The sequence below is a fragment of the Megachile rotundata genome, chromosome 14 (genome assembly GCF_050947335.1).
Source record: "Megachile rotundata isolate GNS110a chromosome 14, iyMegRotu1, whole genome shotgun sequence".
Lineage (NCBI taxonomy): Eukaryota > Metazoa > Arthropoda > Insecta > Hymenoptera > Megachilidae > Megachile > Megachile rotundata.
In genome coordinates, this window is record NC_134996.1 from 10,159,383 (window position 1) to 10,182,748 (window position 23,366).

The window sequence follows — 23,366 nt, forward strand, 5'->3', positions numbered from 1 at the left end:
TGAAATTGGGAAGTGAAGAGTTGGGGAATTTAGGAGATGGGGAATTAGGAGTTGAGGAATGAGGAATTGGGAAATTAGGAATTGGGAAATTAGGAATTGGGGAATTAGGAATTGGGAAATTAGGAATTGGGGAATTAGGAAATTGGAAAATTTGGAATTGGCAAATTTGGAAATTGGAAAATTTGGAAATTGAAAAATTGGAAAATTTGGAAATTGGAAAATTTGGAATTGGGAATTTTTGAAATTGGAAAATTTGCAATTGGGAAATTTGGAAATTGGAAAATTTGGAATTGGGAATTTTTGAAATTGGAAAATTTGCAATTGGGAAATTTGGAAATTGGAAAATTTGTAATTGGGAATTTTGTAATTGGCAAATTTAGAAGTTGGAAAATTTGGAATTGGGAATTTTGGAATTGGGAATTTTTGAAATTGGAAAATTTGCAATTGGGAAATTTGGAAATTGGAAAGTTTGGAATTGGAAAATTTTGAAACTGGAAAATTTGAAATTGGAAAATTTGGAATTGGGGATTTTGGAATTGGTGATTTTGGAATTGGAAAATTTGGAATTGGGAAAATTGGAAAATTTGGAATTGGGAAAATTTGAAAATTGGAAAATTTGGAAATTAGAAAATTTGTAATAAGAAATTTTTGAAGTTGAGAATTCTGCATGAAATAAAATGAAATTCCCATTAAAACCCCAAATTTTCCTTAAACTTTTCAGCGTCCCAAATCTTTATTAAACTATCATATCAATATGAATTCACAAAGTGCAACAAAAATAATATAAATCGATCCATGCTATATGTTTATCCGAGAAACAGGTTCCGTTTCAAAAAGAGCTAATAAACATATCAATGTTTGGCTACATTATCGTGGAATTTTCTTCGTCGACGATGAAAATTATACTTTGGTGGGGAAAAGTTTCACAGGGATACAGCCATGACCGTGGACTTAGATGAATCATTATACGATTGCAATACATTGACATCCTCGAAGGCTATATTACGAGCTTGCCGAATGAACGACGATCAGTTGTGATCATTGCACATTCACGCGAATTAACGATTTGTCTTCTCCTGCGATTAGTTACAAGAAAAATGATCTCTTGTCAGATGTTGTTATTCGCTTTTGTTGTGGGCTTTGCGGCTGCTGAAGTTCGTGAGTAAATTAATTCTTTGGATATTTTAGTGAAATTTGGGAAGAAAGGTGCAAGATAAATGCGAAAACAGTAACAAGAATAAGTTGATAAAATAAGATGATTCTTCAGCTTACGGATTTTTTAGTGATTTATGAGTTTTGAGATTGGATATTGATTATTTGGATTTAATTTTTGATTGCTGGAGGGAGACTTTTTATATTTTTGGTATTGTAAATTATGGAAGGTTTGACTGTTCTTGAATTGGGGATTCATAGTAGTATTATTCTTAGATATTTGATTTTTGAATTTTTGATTTTTAATTGACGTGATAAGTCCCTGATTGATAAATCCCTGATTCTTAAATACCTGACACCTAAATCCCTAATACGTACGTTACTGATTTCTACATCTCTAATTACTGCATCCCTAATTTCTATATTCCCCAATTCCCACATTCCCCAATTCCCACATTCCCCCATTTCAACATTCCCCAATTTCCACATTCCTCAATTCCAACATTCCCCAATTCCATCACTTCCCAATTCCTACATTCCCCAATTCCAACATTCCCCAATTCCATCACTTCCCAATTCCAACATTCCCCAATTCCATCACTTCCCAATTCCAACATTCCCCAATTCCAACATTCCCCAATTCCATCACTTCCCAATTCCAACATTCCCCAATTCCATCACTTCCCAATTCCTACATTCCCCAATTCCAACATTCCCCAATTCCATCACTTCCCAATTCCTACATTCCCCAATTCCATCACTTCCCAATTCCAACATTCCCCAATTCCATCACTTCCCAATTCCTACATTCCCCAATTCCAACATTTCCCAATTCCATCACTTCCCAATTCCTACATTCCCCAATTCCATCACTTCCCAATTCCAACATTCCCCAATTCCATCACTTCCCAATTCCTACATTCCCCAATTCCCATATTCCCTAATTCCCACATTCCCCAATTCCCCAATACCTACATTCCCCAATTCCCACACTTCCCAATTCCTACATTTCCCAATTCCCACATTCCCCAATTCCCACATTCTCCAATTCCACATTGCTCAATTCCCACATTTCCCAATTCCCACATTCCCCAATTCTCCAATCTCCAACTCCTAAATTCCTAATTCCTAATTCCCCAACACCTAACTGCCCACCTCCTAACTGCCCACCTCCTAAATTCCCAAATTTCCACCTCCCAAACCCCAATTTTCACACATCCTCAAATTCTAAAATTTATCTCAACAACACCCGCAATTGTATCATGTATCGTTCAATATAACTCACAATCAGTCGCAAACAACAATTAACACACTGCTAGTACGTTTATCGTTTTTTCTCCCGTTTATGTTAAACAATAAAACCTGTACCTGATAAATCTCATTACAATTCTAATCCTGACATTATCCGCACTGTGATTGCCGCATTGTGTAAATATTTATGATCAAAATGGTTGAATGCGGAAGAGAGTTTCCATAGGATTCAAGGGAACAGGTATCTAATTTAGTCACAAAACAGGAAGCCATTTTCTTTTAATCGTGCTGGGAACTTAGAGCATGTGTCATCTACTTTGTTGAATGCTTTGTTCATTAATTAAAGTTAATCTTTATTTTGTATACTTGGAAATCTCAAAATGATTCAAGTTAATTTCTGTATGAAATGCAAAATGTAAAATTAAATGGAATCTAGGAAGACAAGAAAATTTATGTCAATCTGAGGAAAGTTAATTTAATTTTATTTTTATTTGATTTTTAGTGAGAAATGTACAGATATTTATTATTTGTATTATTTGTCAGTGTTATTAATTTTAATCCCTTTGGCAAACATTTATTAAAAAATCTTCTATCAAATTTAGTCATTTAAGAAATTACTGTATGCATGTTTATAAAAATTTAATACTGGTTCATAACAAAATTATTTATTTATTAATAGAGCACTGCAAGTTTCTTTTGAAATATTTATTATGACTAATAAAATAAAAGGAAGGTTCATTCACAAAAATGAAATGAAAAAATGTAAGGAATGGTACAATTATTGTATTTATAATTTCAGCTTCGTACATTACGGTATGTGGCCTAAGGAATCCAAATCTGGACGATTGTATACTAAATAGTGTGAGTTCTCTGCGCGAGAAGCTTCGTCAAGGAATCCCAGATTTGGATATCCCTCCGGTGGAACCGCTGAAAATTGCAGAAATGAAATTGACAGATCAGCCGACTTTCAAAGCAGTGGCGACGAACATTAGTATTAGTGGATTACTAACGTATCACGTGAATCACCTGCACTACGACCTGAAGAAACAACAAATTGACCTTGACGTACGTTTCGACAACATTAAGCTCGATGCACTTTACAACGTCGATGCGAAGATCCTAGTGCCAATCAATGGAAAAGGACCTCTGACTTTAACGACAAGTAAGTGTGTGACAACTGAAACATAATTATGAGTTCATGTATTTTAATAATTTCAAGAACTCATACTGTATGTCAGTATTCAAGAGCATCGTCAATTAATTCAGTTAAACTAACCTAACCTTATATGAGACACATTAATTTTACATGACATTGTATAGTTGACTAAATTTAACCTAACCTATCAGGCATTGAGTTAATTTAAACTAACCTAACTTATTAGGGATTAAGTGAATTTAAACTAACCTTACAAGAGATAGGTTAATCTGACCTAACCTTATATTAGTTGCATTAAATTAACCTAACTGAACATAATTTGTGTTAAATCTGCCTAACCTCATATGTTAAATTGATGTGTCAATTGAGAAAATCTAACTTAACATTATATGAATTGTGTTAATTTAACCTAACTCATCATGGGTTCAGTTAATATAATCTAACCATATACGAATACAGTTAATCTGACCTAACCTTGTATGAATTACATTAAACAAACCTAACTCAACATAAAATCTGTTAATTTAACCTAACCTTGTAGGAGTCGAGTTAATTTGATATACTGGTTAAGTAAATCTAACCTAACATTATATGAATTGTGTTAATCTAACCTAACTCATCATAAGTTGAGTTAATATAATCTAACCATATACGAATACAGTTAATCTGACCTAACCTTGTATGAGTTACATTAAACAAACCTAACTCGACATAAAATCTGTTAATTTAACCTAACCTTGCAGGAGTCGAGTTAATTTGATATACTGGTTAAGTAAATCTAACCTAACATTACATGAATTGTGTTAATCTAACCTAACTCATCATGAATTCAGTTAATATAATCTAACCATATACGAATACAATTAATCTGACCTAACCTTGTATGAGTTACATTAAACAAACCTAACTCGACATAAAATCTGTTAATTTAACCTAACCTTGCAGGAGTCGAGTTAATTTGATATACTGGTTAAGTAAATCTAACCTAACATTACATGAATTGTGTTAATCTAACCTAACTCATCATGAATTCAGTTAATATAATCTAACCATATACGAATACAGTTAATCTAACCTAACCTTGTATGAATTACATTAAACAAACCTAACTCAACATAAAATCTGTTAATTTAACCTAACCTTGTAAGAGTCGAGCTAATTTGATATACTGGTTAAGTAAATCTAACCTAACACTATATGAATTGTGTTAATCTAACCTAACCCATCACAAGTGGAGTTAATATAACCTAACCATGTACGAGTACAGTTAATCTAACCTAACCTTACATAAGTCGTAATAAAAAGAACCTAACTTAACATTAAATCTGTTAATTTAACCTAACCTATGAATAAATTTAATCTAGCTTAAGTTTACCTAACCTAATAGACCTAACATAACCTTAACCTGAACCTAACCTTAACACAGATCCATTTACAATTAAATACCAATGAAAACCATTGTTTCTATTCATTTTTATCAATCAACTAAACGAAACATTCACTTACAGAAGACGCCGGTGCAAAAGTGAGGCTTTTCTTCAAATTCGCCGAACGTGGAGGAAAGAAGTACGTATATTTCTCTTCAATGACCATCGATTTGGACATCAAGGACTACGACGTGAAATTCAAAGCCGACAATTTCGAGCAATCTCTACAAGACGCAATCGGCCAAGCACTAGGTGACAGCCATCAAGAGATATTGACTGCTGCCAAACCTAACCTAGAAAAGGGAATCTCTGAGTTAGTTCTGAACATGGCCAACAAAATATGCACGCATTTCACTTTCGATGAATTGTTCCCTGATCGAGAATAAACGCATTTATTTGATCAAAAAGGAAATGTCTCGTTTAATTATAAACACGACTCAGTATACGAACGTTTGAATAGAAAATAATTTCCTTGTTTAAGATATCTCGAGTATTATATTTTGTATAGTTATTTAGTGAGAAAATTAGGCACAGAGTAGGTGAACAGATTAGTTATCATTTTAGTTATGAATTTCAAGACATAACCTTAAAGTTCTTCTAAAGTGTTCGACGCCTACTTGGACGCCATCTTGGACGCCATCTTGGACGCCATCTTGGACGCCATCTTGGACGTCCACAGAAAATGGCAGAAACGAACACTTTAAAGAGTGAATATACAAGGAATTTTATTTACATTTGCAAGAAATTATGAATATAAAGTAACCAAAAATAATGAAATTGTATCAGCAGTTAGATATTTTATTAACAGTTACATTTTTATTTCTATTTTTATTGTGGTAATCAACGTGTTAATAAATTTGCAAATAACCACGAATTTTTGAAAAATTTCTGTATTAAGTGAAATTTAAAAAATTAGTAATCATACTCTGTGCTGTTAAGTATTACGCGTTACTCTTTGTGTAAGTCTAAGTCTAAAATGTTTTTGGTACTGAAATATTGTATTTTGTACTGTGTTATTAATTAATATATTGTTTCGTTCAAAACATACTGAAACCTGTCTCACTTTATTTTAACAAGCATATTTATATTCTTTTATAGTTTAAATATATTTTGTTATATCTGAATACAACTATTTATATTTTATTAATTTTGCTATATAAATTTATTATATAAACATTGATGCGGTTTTAATAATTTTTGGGGAAAATATAAAATAGTTTTTACAATCATAATTAATACTTTTATTTGGCGTACTGCCTCGTTACATTAAGTATTCACTAGAAAATATTAACCTAAATTTATTTATAACATAAAGATATCTCAAATGTAAATTCTAATTCTGATACTTCAAAATATTTCAAAAAACAGAAAGAGGAACTAATTACCCCGAAACGAAAGTTTGTTAATTCTACATAATAATTACAAAATGTTTTACTTGATTCTTGAGATCTAAAACCTTCGTTTCAAGATTAAAAATCATTTTCGTGATGTACAAAGTTTCAAATTTTATACAGGTCGTTTCACAAATTATGTCTCTTACATGTAACTATAATTTGACCTGTATAGTTTTATAAAAATTATTAGAATTAACAAGATGTAAATTTGGCAATTATTATTAATTACACAAAATTTCAAATTTCTTTATACAGGTCGTTTCAAAAATTATTTCTCCTTCATGTAACTACAATTTGTCCTGTATACTTGTATAAAAATTATTAGAATTAACAACATGTAAATTTGGCAATTATTCTTAACTGCACAAAGTTTCAAATTTCTTTATACAGGTAGTTTCAAAAATTATGTCTCTTACATGTAACTACAATTTGACCTGTATAGTTCTATAAAAATTATTAGAATTAACAAGATGTAAATTTGGCAATTATTCTTAACTGCACAAAGTTTCAAATTTCTTTATACAGGTCGTTTCAAAAATTATGTCTCCTTCATGTAACTACAATTTGTCCTGTATACTTGTATAAAAATTATTAGAATTAACAACATGTAAATTTGACAATTATTCTTAACTGCACAAAATTTCAAAATTCTTTATACAGGACGTTTCAAAAATTATGTCTCCTTCATGTAACTACAATTTTATACTTGTATAAAAATTATTAGAATTAATGAGATTTTGGCAATTATTCTTAATTATATGATCACTATACTACAGTAATTTTTTTCAATTTTGTCCATTTATATTTACAATAAATTCTTAAGTATAAATTGTCAAAGCATGTTCAAATTTTAGCAAACGATCTTTAATTTCCTGCCATTGATTTTCTTGTCATGTAAGTGATTTCATGGAGATTGTTGATGAAGAGTATTTAAAAAAATTGAAATATATAAATTATTCTTTCATTTTAATTTTGTCTGACTTTTCTGTTCAAAATTGAAGAAAGAATATTGTTCTTCTGTTGTGAATTTCAGATGCTCATATTTTTAATGCTAATGGATTAGGTTAGTATAACCTCAAAATTTAGTGTTTTTAACATTGCAAGCTTAATCAAATAATACAAAAAGTGTGATCTAACCTTAACCCACACTGTAACTTATTGTTAGATCTAACCTCTGTCACAAATTAAATCAAATCTTCAAATGTAACCAATATTTTGTCAAATTTAAACCTTGTCTTTCATCAAAATTTATTCAAACATAACCTAAAACTTAAACTTTGTCTTCCATCAAAATTTATTCAAACCTAACCTAAAACTTAACTGAATATAATTTTCATCTTTGACCAAATAAAGCTTCCTAAGGATCCAGATACTTGCCCAGGGCAAATCTTGCCCCTTTCCTGCCCAACAAGAATATTACTACATCCACATTAATTACACTTGCAAACATTTCTATCTCAATAATCTCTAACAAACAAATCTCATCAACAGCAGGAAATTAAAGACCAAAAATCAGTTCTATCAACAAGTTTTACAAAACTCGAATCACTTCCTCAAATCCAATAAACTTCTTTAGGAAAGCGGGAAGAGCACCTCATACGTGAACTGCAACAGAATGCTGTTGGCAATTTTGATGAACGTGTCAGAAATTCCGGTTTCGAGTGCAGGTTTCAATTCGTCGATGAAGGTGTCGAAATTGCTGTTGATGGCGGAGTTGACAGCTTCTCCCAGGACTGGGTCACCACCGAACAGGTTGTCGAGCTTCAGAGATCCGCCGCCTACCGCGATTTTCGTCTTCAAGTCGACTATTTTCATGTAGGTCTGACCGTCGGGTCCTTTGACAAGGTCGCCTTGGATCTTTACTAAGCCTTTGCAGTTCGTGAAGTTTCCGGTGAGGGGACCGGTTCCTTGGATTCGGAGGAGGAGGATTTTTCCGTCGATTTCGTAGTCGCTGTCTATGGTGAGCATTGGGAGGTCCAGTTCGATTAGGAAACGTAGGGTGTCTGCGTTGGCCCTGTGAAATAGTGGGAGAAGTTAATGTAGAATTGTTGGGTGTTCATGTTGGTTTTGTGGGATATTAGAAATATTAGAATTGTTAGAAATATTAGAAATATTAGAATTGTTAGAAATATTAAAAATATTAGAATTGTTAGAAATATTAAAAATATTAGAATTGTTAGAAATATTAGAAATATTAGAATTGTTAGAAATATTAAAAATATTAGAATTGTTAGAAATATTAAAAATATTAGAATTGTTAGAAATATTAGAAATATTCAGAGAAATTAATATAAAAATGAAGGTTGTCCACGTTGGCCCTGTGACATATTGGGGAAAATCAATATACAATTGTAGGGTGCTCACGATGGTTTTGTGGAATATTAGAAATATTAGAATTATTAGAAATATTAGAAATAATAAGAGAAATTTATATAAAATCAAAGGGTGTGCACGTTGGTCCTGTGAAATATTAGAAGAAATTAATATAAAATTGTAGGGTGTTCACGTTGGTTTTGTGGAATATTAGAAACATTAGAAATAATAAGAGAAATTTGTATAAAACCGAAGGGTGTCCTTGTCCCTGTGAAATATTAGAAGAAATTAATATAAAATTGTAGAGTGTTCACGTTGGTTTTGTGACATATTAGAAATATTAGAAATATTAAGAGAAATTAATATAAAAACGAAGGGTGTCCACGTTGGCGCTTTCAAATATTGAGAGAAGTTAATGTAAATTAAAATTGTGAAGTGTAATATATAACAGATTTGATTTGAGTACATGTAGCTTCTAAATTTATTGGGGAGAGCAAGTAGTTACTTTGTAGAGGCGCTAGTGTGCGAAACATGGCGGTTTCAAAGACACTTACATATGACGTTAAATATATTTAAATATGTTTGCTATAAATCGTAAATTTTGTTATAGAAGATTGTTAAATTAGAAGAAGAATATTAGGTAGAGTTGTAAAAAGCACTTTTGCATATTATTATACAAGATTTTTATTAGGAAAAGAAAGTAGTAATGAAACTAGAGAGGCTACCGTGCAAAATCAATATGGCGGACGTAGTGGTACTCCCATATTTCAGTAATATATTAATATATTTAAATATATCTGCCATAAACTACAAATTTGCATTGAGAAATTGTTAAATTACAAGTAGAATATTATGTACTATTAATGAAAGCACTTTTTAAACTTGTTATACAGGATTTTAATAAAGAAAAGAACGTATTAATGAAACTAGAGAGGTTAGTGTGCAAAACCAACATGGCGGACGTAATGGTACTCCTATATGACATTAAATACAATTAATATATTTAAATATATCTGACATAAACTACAAGTTTGCTTTAGTATATTGTTAAATGTAAAACATTCTAATAACAATGTCTTATTTAGAACGTTTCATGTAAAATGTTAATTTAAAATATTTAACTTAAAATGTTTCGTGTAAAATGTTTTGTCTAAAGTGTTTAATTTAAATTGTTTCATCGAAGATGTTTTATTTGTATTGTTTTACTGAAAACGTTTTATTCAAAAGGTTCAACTAATATTTTACACAAAATGTTTTATTCAAAAGGTTCACCCAATATTTTATACAAAATGTTTTATTCAAAACGACCAATAGAAAATGTTTTATTCAAAACGTTCAGCTCAAGATGTTTCATACAAAATGTCCTATTTCAAACAAATTCAATCATTTTCCTCCTCCACTCAAAAATATGTTAAAATCTTGCAAATACAAAAAAAAGTATTATTGAAACAGTAAGTCACTCAGATATTTCTGTTTCATTTTAGTTTCATGGTTTCCATAGTCCTTGCTGTTTTTCCAATTCGCGAATCACGTTCACCATACAAATCATTTTCATTGAATCTCAAGAGTTTGTGTCACGGTCGGGTGGCGTACACGTGGAATACAAACAAGTGAATCCTTTTATAATACTTAAACCATAATACTTTCATTTGTTTATGACTCTTAGTTGTCTCGTAACTCGGTGTCTAACTGCACATTCTTTTGTTGAATGTTTATTGTTGAATGTTTTTAGGTGATGTGTGATATTATTAGAGTACTATTTATAATTTATTTATTTATTTTGGATACTTGTTTTGATGAATGAAGATGATATGTGACATTACTAGAACATTATTTATAAATTATATATATTTTTTTCTTGGTTGTTTATTTTAATGAATGAAGATGATCTATGACCTTACTGGAATAATAAAAAAATTCTAAAATATGAAACTATATTATAAATATATTTTATATTTAACAAATTTAAAAATTCATCTCTCCAACCCTTCCATTCAGTCAAAAGCATTTGAAACACCAAAATTAAAGCACAGAGTAAAACTTGAAGTAAATAATACTCAAACTAACCCCTTAAAATAAATAATACTAAATAATACTAAGTATATTTTACATTTTATATTTAACAAATTTAAAAATTCATCCCCAACCCTTCCATTCATCCAAAAGCATTTAAAACTTCAAAATTAAAACTCGCAGTAAAACTTGAAGTAAATAATACTCAAACTAACCCCCTAAAAATAAATAAATAATACTAAATAATACTAATAATACTAATAATACTAAATAATACTAAATAATACTAAAAAACTCTTTTACAAATCACCCCATTAAAAATATTTTCCAGTAACCAACTTAACTTTTCAATAATTCGAATCAGTAAATTTTCAAGCATAACCTAACCTTGCTCTCATTAACCACTTAAATTCCCATGAACCAAATTTCAATAAATTAATCAGATTTGTTACCCACGTCACCGATCAAAGATAAATTGAACTGAATATTAAATCAAAGTTAAATTTGAACATGTACAGGAGATTGCAAGATCGAATTCGAGGTTAATCCGATCGTCCTCGAGTTCGCTTTCGTGTCGATCCTTGAAAACCAGGTTTCGATTTTTGGTACCAAGTATATTGTTTCAAGGCAAATAGTTCAACGTCGTGTCGAGGAAAATATGTCATTGTCCGCTTAATTCGACGTAACTGTCTTGACTTTTTGTCTTTAAATGATAATGTCATCTGTGTTTAGAAAAAAGTGGATTACGTAAGGTTGGAGTCTACGCAATTGAGTCGTAAAGAGAATAATTGCGTTAAAGTGTTGAATGAGTGGATGGGGCATGATGTGTTTTAGAGATAGTTCAACTGATTTTGGGATGGATAGGAAGATGTGGAGATAGAGTGAACTGCTAGATGATCAAATATCTAAATTTTGATATTATTAGTTTGTCAAATTCCAAGATTCACAAATTCCAAGATTCTCAGATTCTAAGATTCTCAAATTCCAAGATTCCCAAATTCCAAGATTGACAAATTGCAAGATTGCCGAATTCCAAATTTCCTAAATTCCAAGATTCCCAAATTCCAAATTTCCCAAATTCCAAGTTTCCCAAGTTCCAAGATTCCTAAATTCCAAGTTTCCCAAATTCCAAGTTTCCCAAATTCCAAGTTTCTCAAATTCCAAGCTTCCCAAATTCCAAGATTCCCAAATTCCAAGATTCTCAAATTTCAACATTCCCAAATTCCAAGATTCCAAGATTCCAAGATTCCAAAATTCCAAGTTTCCCAAATTCCAAGTTTCCCAAATTCCAACATTCCCAAATTCTAATATTCCCAAATTCCAAGTTTCCCAAATTCCAAGTTTCTCAAATTCCAAGCTTCCCAAATTCCAAGATTCCCAAATTTCAAGATTCCCAAATTCCAAATTTCTCAAATTCCAAGATTCCTAAATTCCAAGATTCCCAAATTCCAAGATTCCCAAATTCCAAGTTTCCCAAATTCCAAATTTCCCAAATTCCAAGTTTCCCAAGTTCCAAGATTCCCAAATTCAAAGATTCCCAAATTCCAAGTTTCCCAAATTCCAAGATTCCCAAATTCCAAGTTTTCCAAATTCCCAGCTTCCCTAATTCCTAGCATCCCAAATTCCTGGCTCTCCAAATTCCTACATTGCCAAATCTCTACATTCCCAAATCCCTACATCCCCAAATCCCTGCATCCTCAAGTCCCCACATCATCAAATTCTTAAAACCCCAAATTCCTAACTTCCAAATTCCCTATATCCCCAATTCCTACATCCCCAAATCCCCACATCCCCAAATTTCTAAATTCCCAAAATTCCTACGCTCCAAAATTCTCTACATCCCCAAATCCCTACATTCCCAAATCTCTAAACCCCCAAATTCCTAATTTCCCAATTATCCTAATTTTCAAATCTCTTCATTTCCAAATCCCTAAACCTAAAAATTTCTAAAAATTACCGAGTTCCTAGTTTTCCAAATTCTACTCAATATTGCAACAAATTACAATCATTACAAGAATTATTACTGCCCTACAAATGACAATTATTATAATTTATTACAATAATCAAGAAAATAGTGGTACGTCACTAGTTAGATAACACGGCGATAATTTTGTCAAGATTATTATAAAATTATTTTTTCAACATTTTTTATACAATCTGATAACTTACTTTAGTTTGACGACGTTGAAGTTGCTTGCACCGTGGACACGAACGTTCATCAAATTCAATTTGATATTCGCGCCAGAAGTGGCTACCACTTCCTGCAGGAACAATGGCTCCAAAGTTGGTATGTTATACTCTGGTAATCCTTTGTGCAAGTAGGGTTTAAAGCTTTCCACGCTGTTTTTGATGCACTCGCCTAGGTTTGGATCCTTTCTTTGGCAGACGTGGAGAAAATCAGCTGCAAATAAAAACAAATATATTTTAATAATTGTTGCATAACGTTTATGATAGAATTTTGTCATTACATAATCCTTGATTAATAACTGTGGGATTATTATTAATGAATGATGAAGTTAATGTTAATACTTGATGTTCATATTTAATGTTCCATACTGATGTCAATATTTAATATTAATATTAAGTGTAAAATGTTAATGTTAGTATTTATTATTTTTATTAGATGTTACATATCAATGTTTATATGTAATATTATTATTAAATGTTAAATATTACATTTTATGTAATGTTACTATACAAAATTAATATTAATTATTAAGTATTGATATTGATATTTAATATTAATAATAAATGCTAAATATTAACATTCATATTCAGTCTTAATACTAAATGTTAAATATTAACATTGATGTTCAATCTCAGTAGTAAATGTCAAAAATTAATCTTATTATTTAATATTAAAATCAAACATTACCGGAGCTGTTATTTAAAATTCATAGTAAATATTACATATTTATATCAGTATTTAATATTAATAGCCCAATTAATTACCAATGTTTTGACGACGTTTCAAATTAAACTTTAATTCACAATTTACATAATCTATGAATTAATATTGTTTTATAAACATGACTCTTATATTCGAAATATGTTGACTTATAAATTGAATACTTAATTATAAATATCGTTTTAATTATGTTAAAGAAAGATTCTTATAATTTTTAATGTAGTCTTTCCAAACGTTATTTGTAGAAGTCTAATTTTAGTATCACAAAAAGAAGATTTTCGACGATACAAATGCAGGAAACTGGCGTCACAATGATCTTTGAATATTCACAAGTTACGTCACTGGTTTCATTAATTCAGCGTTGAATCCTGTCGGTGATTCATTATTGTAATATATTAATAAAATTAAACGAGTAATTTTACAAACATTTTTCTTATTTACAAACATAACGCTTTGTTTAAACAATCATTCTATAATTAATCTAGTTTAATTTTAAAGATAATTTTAAAGTGAAGTATTTGTGCTAACATTGTTGAACTCGCTGAAGAAACATGAATTTTAACAGTTTAGCTTTAAAAATAATTTTAAAATAAAATATCTGTACTACTAACATTTTTGAACTCAATAAAGAAACATGAATTTTAAAAATTTAATTTTAGAAATAATTTTGAAATAAAGTATCTGTACTAACATTGTTGAACTCGCTGAAGAAACATGAATTTTAACAGTTTAGCTTTAAAAACAATTTTAAAATAAAATATCTGTACTACTAACATTTTTGAACTCAATAAAGAAATATGAATTTTAAAAATTTAATTTTAGAAATAATTTTGAAATAAAGTATCTGTGCTAACATTGTTGAACTCACTGAAGAAGCATGAATTTTAACAGTTTAGCTTTAAAAATAATTTTAAAATAAAATATCTGTACTACTAACATTTTTGAACTCAATAAAGAAATATGAATTTTAAAAATTTAATTTTAGAAATAATTTTGAAATAAAGTATCTGTACTAACTTTGTTGAACTCAATGAAGAAATATGAATTTTAAAAATTTAATTTTAGAAATAATTTTGAAATAAACTATCTGTGCTAACTTTGTTGAACTCAATGAAGAAACATGAATTTTAACAATTTAGCTTTAAAAATAATTTTGAAATACAATATCTATACTAACATTGTTGAACTCAATGAAGAAACATGAATTTTAAAAATTTAATTTTAGAAATAATTTTGAAATAAAGTATCTGTGCTAACATTGTTCAACTCAATGAAGAAACATAAATTTTAAAAATGATTTAAAAATACAATATGTGTGGTAACATTGTTGAACTCAATGAAGAAATATGAAAGGAACAAGAAAAACTTGATAATCACAGTTAGTAGGCAAATAGTTCATTTAACCTGACATCATCAACTATTAATACACAACTCAGTTTAGATCAATCTTGTAATAAATTACATGCCTCGTGTAACTGCTTATTCAAATATCTTTAAATGTTCTTTCAACAGTGTTGAAAGTGAAACATGCTGTCGTTTTTAAAAAAGGAGACAAGTTAATGTACTCTTGGAATGTTATGATAATTGAACGAGACAAATGTAGAAGCTTTGAGATATTGTGTAATTAATGTACGGTAATGGTAAAACAAAGTTTCAATTTTTACTGTTTTATATTGAGTGTTTTATGTACAAACAAATACAAAGTTATAACAGAGATGCAAACTGTTTGTTTTGGCTAATAAAAGTTAGGTTATGTAATCTCAAAACAAAACATGTTTATCGAAAAATTAACACGGTGTGTTTAAATTGTATTTGCACAGTTTACACAATTCCTCCATTTGCAAAATAAAATAAAATTACTAATTACTAATTTAAAAATAGTCGAAGGCAAAATTTTATTTAGAAATCTTAACAATAATTGTTGATGCAAAATAAAATGGTTAAGTGAGTTTTATTTGCAAAAATAGAAAGGCAACATTCATAGTAAAATTTGTTTTAAGACGATAAAATGTTTGTCTCAAAAATGAACAATTTGAGCTCGCGAGACACTTAAACCCACCCCTCAATCTTTATTTTTAGAAGAAAATCGATCAGGAACTCAATATTTGAGAAACCATAGAAACATTCTTAATTTCTGTTATAATAAAATTCTTTAATGAAATGCTTGCTTTAAAAATTGGTTTTTTTTTGTCATTGCATTCACAACCCTTAACTTTCATTTAAAGGAAATCAATCACAAACTTGGAATTTTTATAAAAATACTGGAAACAACTAATATTTGCTAATATTTGAGAATAAAATGAAATGCAGAGTAAACTTTTTGTTGAACCATCATCACAATGAAATTAATTATTTGTTTTTAAATATTGTGATCCTACCCTCTGTTATTGTGATCTTTCATTCAATAACCACATCGTGTCGTTAATTTTTTCTTGAAGTTACAAAGAGAATAAGATAATTTTTATGTGTAAATCATAATTGGAATTAAGGTATTCTCCCTTAAGATTCTCAAACTACCCTTATGTCATATCTAAACAGTTTCATTAATCTTTTAGTCAAAAATCCTATTACAAATCTCATAAAAGTTTCCTCAAATTAAATTCGAAGGAGCACAATTTTCTCTTGTAAATCAAAATTTCAATTAAACTACATATTTACCCTGAAGACTACCAATGCACCCTTAAATCAAATGCAAGCATTCCTGTCAATATTTTATCCAAAAACCCCATCACAGATCTCTCAAATGTTTCCTCAAACTAAATTCGAAGGAGCACAATTTTCTCTTGTAAATCACCCTTAGAGTAATACTGCATATTCACCCTAAAGACTACTAATGCACCCTTAAATCAAATGCAAGCACTCCTGTCAATATATCATCCAAAAACCCCATCACAGATCTCTCAAATGTTTCCTCAAACTAAATTCAAAGGATTACAATTTTCTCTTGTAAATCACCCTTACAGTAAAACCACAAGTTCACCCTAAAGATGAACCTACCCTCACACCAAAAGCAAAAACCTCTCAAAACCCCAACCAAACGTCCTAACCGACCAAACCTCCCATCACAAATGTCACCCAAAAATCACAACCATTCTCCAACCAACCAAAAACTATAAAATTACAAATCCCAAACACAACAGATAAAATTAACTTACGCAATTCCCGAGCGGACGTCGCAGAGAAGATCGTCGCAAGGACCAACACAGCCGTCACAGCATTCATCTTCATTTCTCAAAAATTTGTTAACAAGAAGTGAAAAATTTGTTAACGATACTGAACGTGGTTGGAAGACGTCGAAAACAGCAGCAGGGTTGTCACCCACGAACGATCAGAAGGCCGGACTTGAAATGAACACGGTGGAGGTCAGCCCCAAGTCCTTATAGATCCACCTTGATCCCCCCTCTGTCCGGTTGTTCCTCGTTGTTCGTCGATGATACCCGCTCCAGAGCATCCAGATCAACGCGATGGAGTACATCACGAATTCTGGACATGTGATTCGTGGTTACATGTGCAATTCCGAGTGTGCGTGTGCGTGTGCATGTGGGTGTGCACGCGTCTCGTACGGAAGTTAGGTTGGGAACATGATGAGGTGTGATTTTAACTGGTTTCGAAGAAGTTATGTATATGTGCTTTTTGTAGTTGGGTGTGTGGTAAGTGGTTTTTAGGTTGGAGATTTATTTTAGACGTTAATTGGGACTGGTGTTTTTTTAATGTCGGTGAGTTTAGAGGTTAGAAGTTGAGGTGGGGGTTGGATGGAGTTTTATTGGTTTCTTTTAGGGTTATTTTGGGATTAGTGGAGATTGTTTTACTGTTTTATTAGTTCAGTGTTCTAGTGTTTTAGTAGTTTACTAGTTTTCTATTTTAGTATTTTTCTAGTTTATTCCTTTAGTACTTTACTATTTTATTATTCTTCTAGTTTAATACTTTACTAGTGTAATAGTTTACTAGTTAAATATTTTACTAGTTTAATACTTTACTAGTTAAATATTTTACTTGTTTAATACTTTACTAGTTTAATACTTTGCTAGTTAAATACTTTGCTATTTTAATACTTCTCTAGTTTAATACCTTACTAGTTTAATACTTTACTAGTTTAATACTTCACTAGTTACATACTTTACTAGTTTAATAATTTAATAGTTTAATAGTTTACTAGTTTAATACTTTATTAGTTTAATACTTTACTAGTTTAATACTTTACCAGTTTAATACTTTACTAGTTTAATAATTTACTAGTTTAATACTTTACTAGTTTAATACTTTACTAGTTAAATACTTTATTGGTTTAATACTTTACTAGTTAAATATTTTACTAGTTTAACACTTTACTAGTTTAATACTTTACTAGTTTAATACTTCACTAGTTTAATACTTTACAAGTTTAATACTTTACTAGTTTAATACTTCACTAGTTTAATACTTTACTAGTTTAATACTTTACTAGTTAAATACTTTATTGGTTTAATACTTTACTAGTTAAATATTTTACTAGTTTAACACTTTACTAGTTTAATACTTTACTAGTTTAATACTTCACTAGTTTAATACTTTACAAGTTTAATATTTTACTAGTTTAATACTTCACTAGTTTAATACTTTACTAGTTTAATACTTTACTAGTTTAATACTTCACTAGTTTAATACTTTACTAGTTTAATACTTTACTACTTTACTACATTACTACTTTACTACTTTACTATTTTATTATTTTACTACTTTACTACATTGTTACTTTACTACTTTACTACTTTACTATTTTATTATTTTACTATTTTACTATTTTACTATTTTATTATTTTGCTATTTTACTATTGCACTATTGCACCATTTAGTTACACCATTAATTTAATATTTTACTATTTCACTATTGCATTATTTCGTCATTCCATTATTTTAATATTTTATCATTTCACTATTGTACTATTTCATTATTTCATTATTTTAATATTTTACTATTTCACTATTGCATTATTTCGTCATTCCATTATTTTAATATTTTATCATTTCACTATTGTACTATTTCATTATTTCATTATTTTAATATTTTATCATTTCACTATTGTACTATTTCATTATTTCATTATTTTAATATTTTATTATTTCACTATTGCACTGCTTCATTATTTCATTATTTTAATATTTTACCATTTCACTATTGTACTATTTCATTATTTCATTATTTTAATATTTTATTATTTCACTATTGCACTGCTTCATTATTTCATTATTTTAATATTTTACCATTTCACTATTGTACTATTTCATTATTTCATTATTTTAATATGTTACTACTTCATTATTGCACTGTTTCATTATTTCATTATTTTAATATTTTACTACTTCACTATTACACTGTTTCATTATATCCTTACTTAAATATTTTACTACTTCACTATTGCACTGTTTTGTCATTCCATCATTTTAATATCCTACTACTTCACTATTACACTATTTCATTATTCCATTACCTCATTATGTCATTCTCTCAACACTCAAAACAATATGCAAGAATAATAATGTTTATATCGATTATAATTTTATGAAGACATAAGTACACGTTTTCTATGCGTACAATGTACATCCTATAATCGTTATTCAAATTATCGGAAGTTATTATTCCGTTCACCTAGAAATTACGATTAGATACATTTTACAAAAACTAAGGATCTTTTCTTGCAAAGGACACGTGTACGTACGCCCTCGAAGATCGTTTAGTCATTCTGAAAGAGCAGTTCTCTGTTCAACCACTAATTAGTATGTAAAGCAAACCTCCTAATGCGTATGGAGCGTGCAAATTTTTATTAAAAACATGAGAATATATTATTTATAATTCGCATATTACATATTTGAGGCATACTCGCATATCTTTCTGAATATTCATGTATCTTGCATTCTTCTTCGTGAAGACATTTAACTGACAACTCACGATTGTAAATTTTTTATCGTAACGTAGCTTAATTATAATTTTAATTGAAGTGACAAGTAAAAATGTGGTTCTGAAGATCTATGAAATCTAAAAAATCTGAAAAACTAAAAAAAAGTGAATAAATATGAAAAATATATAAATTTGATTCCAAAAATCTAAAAAAGCTAAATAAACGTAAAAATTTAATTCCAAAAATCTAAGTAAACTAAAAAAAAATCTTAAAATATCTACAAATCTGATCCTGAAAATCTAAGAAATATAAAAAAATCGAAAACGTCTAAAGAATCTAAAAAAATCTGAAAAACTAATTTCAAAAATGTGAAAAATCTAAAAAATGAATTCCAAAAATGTGACAAATCTACAAAATTAATTTCAAAATTTAAAAAATCTAAGTAAACCAAAAAAAAATCCTAAAATATCTCAAAATCTGATCCTGAAAATCTAAGAAATATAAAAAAATCGAAAACGTCTGAAGAACCTAAAAAAATCTAAAAAACTAATTCCAGAAATGTAAAAAATCTAAAAAATGAATTCAAAAAATCTGAAAAATCCAAAAACTTTATTCCAGAAATTTAAAAAATCTAAGTAAACCTAAAAAAATCCTAAAATATCTCAAAATCTGATCCTAGAAATCTTACAAATCTAAAAAAATCTAAAACGTCTAAAGAATCTAAAAAAATCTAAAAAACTAATTCCAGAAATGTAAAAAATCTAAAAAATGAATTCAAAAAATCTGAAAAATCCAAAAACTTTATTCCAGAAATTTAAAAAATCTAAGTAAACCTAAAAAAATCCTAAAATATCTCAAAATCTGATCCTAGAAATCTTACAAATCTAAAAAAATCTAAAACGTCTAAAGAATCTAAAAAAATCTAAAAAACTAATTCCAGAAATGTAAAAAATCTAAAAAATTAATTCCAAAAATCTGAAAAATCCAAAAACTTTATTCCAGAAATTTAAAAAATCTAAGTAAACCTAAAAAAATCCTAAAATATCTCAAAATCTGATCCTAGAAATCTTACAAATCTAAAAAATCTAAAACGTCTAAAAAATCTAAAAAATCTAAAAAGTGAATTCCAAAAATTTAAAAAGTCGAAAAAATGAATTCCAAATATCTAAAAAATCTAAAAAATCAAAAAAATCAAAAAAATCAAAAAAATCAAAAAATTCTAAATTATTAAAACAACTCCATTCACAAAAATAAACCACAAAAAATACTAAAAATCATTCGAAAATTTAAAAAAATATATAATTATGTTACGGTATAAGTAAAGTACATAATACAATTGGCCATAAAAATGAATTAATAACAAAAGCTGTCTGTCATCAACGTGTTAATGAATAACGAAGAGTAAATTACGAATGTTGATCACGTATCACGAGATACACGACCATCGCGTACATTGAGAATAACTCGAAGGTCTGCGAACTGCTTTAATTGCCGTTTCACGAGATTTAGTGTAAAAGGGACTTGAACGTTGATCTTGAACCTTGAACACGCGATGGTGACGCGTTTCCTGGCGATTAAACGTTTTATGGTGTTTTCTTGTGTTAAAAGTACGAGATGCTGATTTTTAAGTTCAACTATCTTGTTTTTGTGACGTCATTGAGGCATAAGTACGTACGTTGGTATAATATTAAGGCCACGATAAGTTTTTGTGGGGAAAATGAAGACAGAGGGGAGAACGGTGTTGTTTCAGTTTTTTAATTTTTAGATGACAAGTTTGGAAAACAAATTTAATTTTTAGATGACTTTGGGAGAAGGGAGTTGTCAAGTTTGATGTGTAAGTAGTGTTTAGATTTTGAAATTTGAGAAATTGGGGAATTAAGAATTTGGAGATTTAGGGATTTGAGAATTTGAGAAGTTGGGAATTTAAGATTATGGGAATTTGAGAATTTGGGGATTTAGGGATTTAGGGATTTGGAAATTTAGGAATTTGGAGACTTGAAGATTTGGAGTTTTGGAAATTTGGAAATTTGAGAAATTAGGAAATTCAGAATTTGGGGATTTAGGGATTTGGAAATTTAGGAATTTGGAGATTTGATGATTTGGAGTTTTGGAAATTTGGAAATTTGGAAATTTGAGAAATTTGAGAAATTAGGGAATTCAGAATTTGGGGATTTAGGGATTTTGGCATTTGAGAAGTTGGGAATTTAAGATTATGGGTATTTGAGAATTTGGGGATTTAGGGATTTGGAAATTAAGGAATTTGGAGACTTGAGGATTTGGAGTTTTGGAAATTTGGAAATTTGAAAATTTGAGAAATTGGGGAATTCGGAATTTGGGAATTTAGGGATTTTGGCATTTGAGAAGTTGTGAATTTAAGATTATGGGAATTTGAGAATTTAGGGGTTTAGGGATTTGGAGATTTAGGAATTTGGAAACTTGAGGATTTGGAATTTTGGAGTTTTGGAAATTTGAGGAATTGGGGAATTCAGAATTTAGGGATTGAGGGATTTTGGCATTTGAGAAGTTGGGAATTTAAGATTATGGGAATTTGAGAATTTAGGGGTTTAGGGATTTGGAAATTTAGGAATTGGAGACTTGAGGATTTGGAGTTTTGGAAATTTGGAAATTTGAAAAATTAGGGAATTCAGAATTTGGGGATTTAGGGATTTTGGCATTTAAGAAGTTGTGAATTTAAGATTATGGGAATTTGAGAACTTGGGAATTTAGGGATTTGGAAATTAAGGAATTTGGAGACTTGAATATTTGGAGTTTTAGAAATTTGGAAATTTGAGAAATCAGGGAATTCAGAATTTGGGGATTTACGGATTTTGGCATTTGAGAAATTGGGAATTTAAGATTATGGGAATTTGAGAATTTAGGGGTTTAGGGAATTGGAAATTAAAGAATTTGGAGACTTGAATATTTGGAGTTTTAGAAATTTGGAAATTTGAGAAATCAGGGAATTCAGAATTTGGGGATTTACGGATTTTGGCATTTGAGAAATTGGGAATTTAAGATTATGGGAATTTGAGAATTTAGGGGTTTAGGGAATTGGAAATTAAAGAATTTGGAGACTTGAGGATTTGGAGTTTCGGGAATTTGGAAATTTGAGGAATTGAGGAATTCAGAATTTAGGAATTAAAGGATTTTGGCATTTGAGAAGTTGGGAATTTAAGATTGAGAATTAAAATTGAGAATTTGGAGGTTTGAAGATTTGAGAATTAGGAGGTTTAGGGATGTGGAGATTTAAAAATTTGGAAACTTGAGAATTCAGAGCTTTATAAATTTGAAAATATGTAAATTTGTAGATTTTATGATCTAGAAATAACTGCTTGTAATACTCCAAATATTACAAGAATTCATATATTAATAAATTAAAGAGGACACTTTTGTTTTTCATCGCTATATGTAGATACAAACAAGACATAACAGGAATGTTGAGTACTTTGAATACGTGATCCTCGACACGTTCTGCGTTCATTGACCGTACTCATGTCGACGTACCTAAAAAATGGTACCTTTAAATCAAAGTATATATGTACTTAATTCTACAGAAATTTAAATTGTAAATTTCAAGTTTGTGCAATATTTACCATCAAACGATCCATACACAATAAAATATTTTAAACTTCCTTAAAAGTAAAAGCAAAAAAGAACATGAACCTATATAATTTATACTAAAATTACAATTACTTACTAGACTCTCTATATTTCTGTAAATATTAAAACTATAAACCTTCAAATTTCCATCAAACAAAATTTTATTTAAAAATATCAAAAAGTTCTAAATTGAGAAATATAAAATTTCTTATTTCCCCTCTCTTATAGTCGATAATAATTATTGCGTCTATAATTATACTTAATATAATTCAAAGG

General features: G+C 29.3%; 2 protein-coding genes across 2 annotated transcripts; one reads left to right on the forward strand and one right to left on the reverse strand.

The window, feature by feature from the left end:
* The first annotated feature begins 1,003 nt into the window (after positions 1–1,003).
* On the forward strand, positions 1,004–6,033 carry LOC100875174 (uncharacterized). Its single transcript, XM_003699548.3, has 3 exons — positions 1,004–1,158; positions 3,203–3,565; positions 5,068–6,033. Exons 1-3 carry the CDS (start codon positions 1,098–1,100, stop codon positions 5,370–5,372), a joined length of 729 nt encoding a protein of 242 aa, XP_003699596.2. The 5' UTR covers positions 1,004–1,097; the 3' UTR covers positions 5,373–6,033.
* Positions 6,034–6,203: 170 nt separating this feature from the next.
* Positions 6,204–17,054, reverse strand: LOC100883124 (Juvenile hormone binding protein 3). Its single transcript, XM_003699534.3, has 3 exons — positions 16,770–17,054; positions 12,876–13,107; positions 6,204–8,394 (listed from the first exon to the last, which is right to left on the reverse strand). Exons 1-3 carry the CDS (start codon positions 16,840–16,842, stop codon positions 7,953–7,955), a joined length of 747 nt encoding a protein of 248 aa, XP_003699582.2. The 5' UTR covers positions 16,843–17,054; the 3' UTR covers positions 6,204–7,952.
* Positions 17,055–23,366: the final 6,312 nt, after the last annotated feature.

What these genes read in the sequence shown, in the direction of transcription:
- LOC100883124 (XM_003699534.3), bottom strand. Translation starts at nt 16,842, where the DNA reads ATGAAGATGAATGCTGTGACGGCTGTGTTGGTCCTTGCGACGATCTTC. An exon ending in GACGTCCGCTCGGGAATTGC is followed by an intron (nt 13,108 to 16,769) that starts GTAAGTTAATTT and finishes TTTTATTTGCAG; the next exon opens with CTGATTTTCTCCACGTCTGC. An exon ending in TTCAACGTCGTCAAACTAAA is followed by an intron (nt 8,395 to 12,875) that starts GTAAGTTATCAG and finishes ACTATTTCACAG; the next exon opens with GGCCAACGCAGACACCCTAC.
- LOC100875174 (XM_003699548.3), top strand. Translation starts at nt 1,098, where the DNA reads ATGATCTCTTGTCAGATGTTGTTATTCGCTTTTGTTGTGGGCTTTGCG. An exon ending in CTTTGCGGCTGCTGAAGTTC is followed by an intron (nt 1,159 to 3,202) that starts GTGAGTAAATTA and finishes TTATAATTTCAG; the next exon opens with CTTCGTACATTACGGTATGT. An exon ending in ACCTCTGACTTTAACGACAA is followed by an intron (nt 3,566 to 5,067) that starts GTAAGTGTGTGA and finishes ATTCACTTACAG; the next exon opens with AAGACGCCGGTGCAAAAGTG.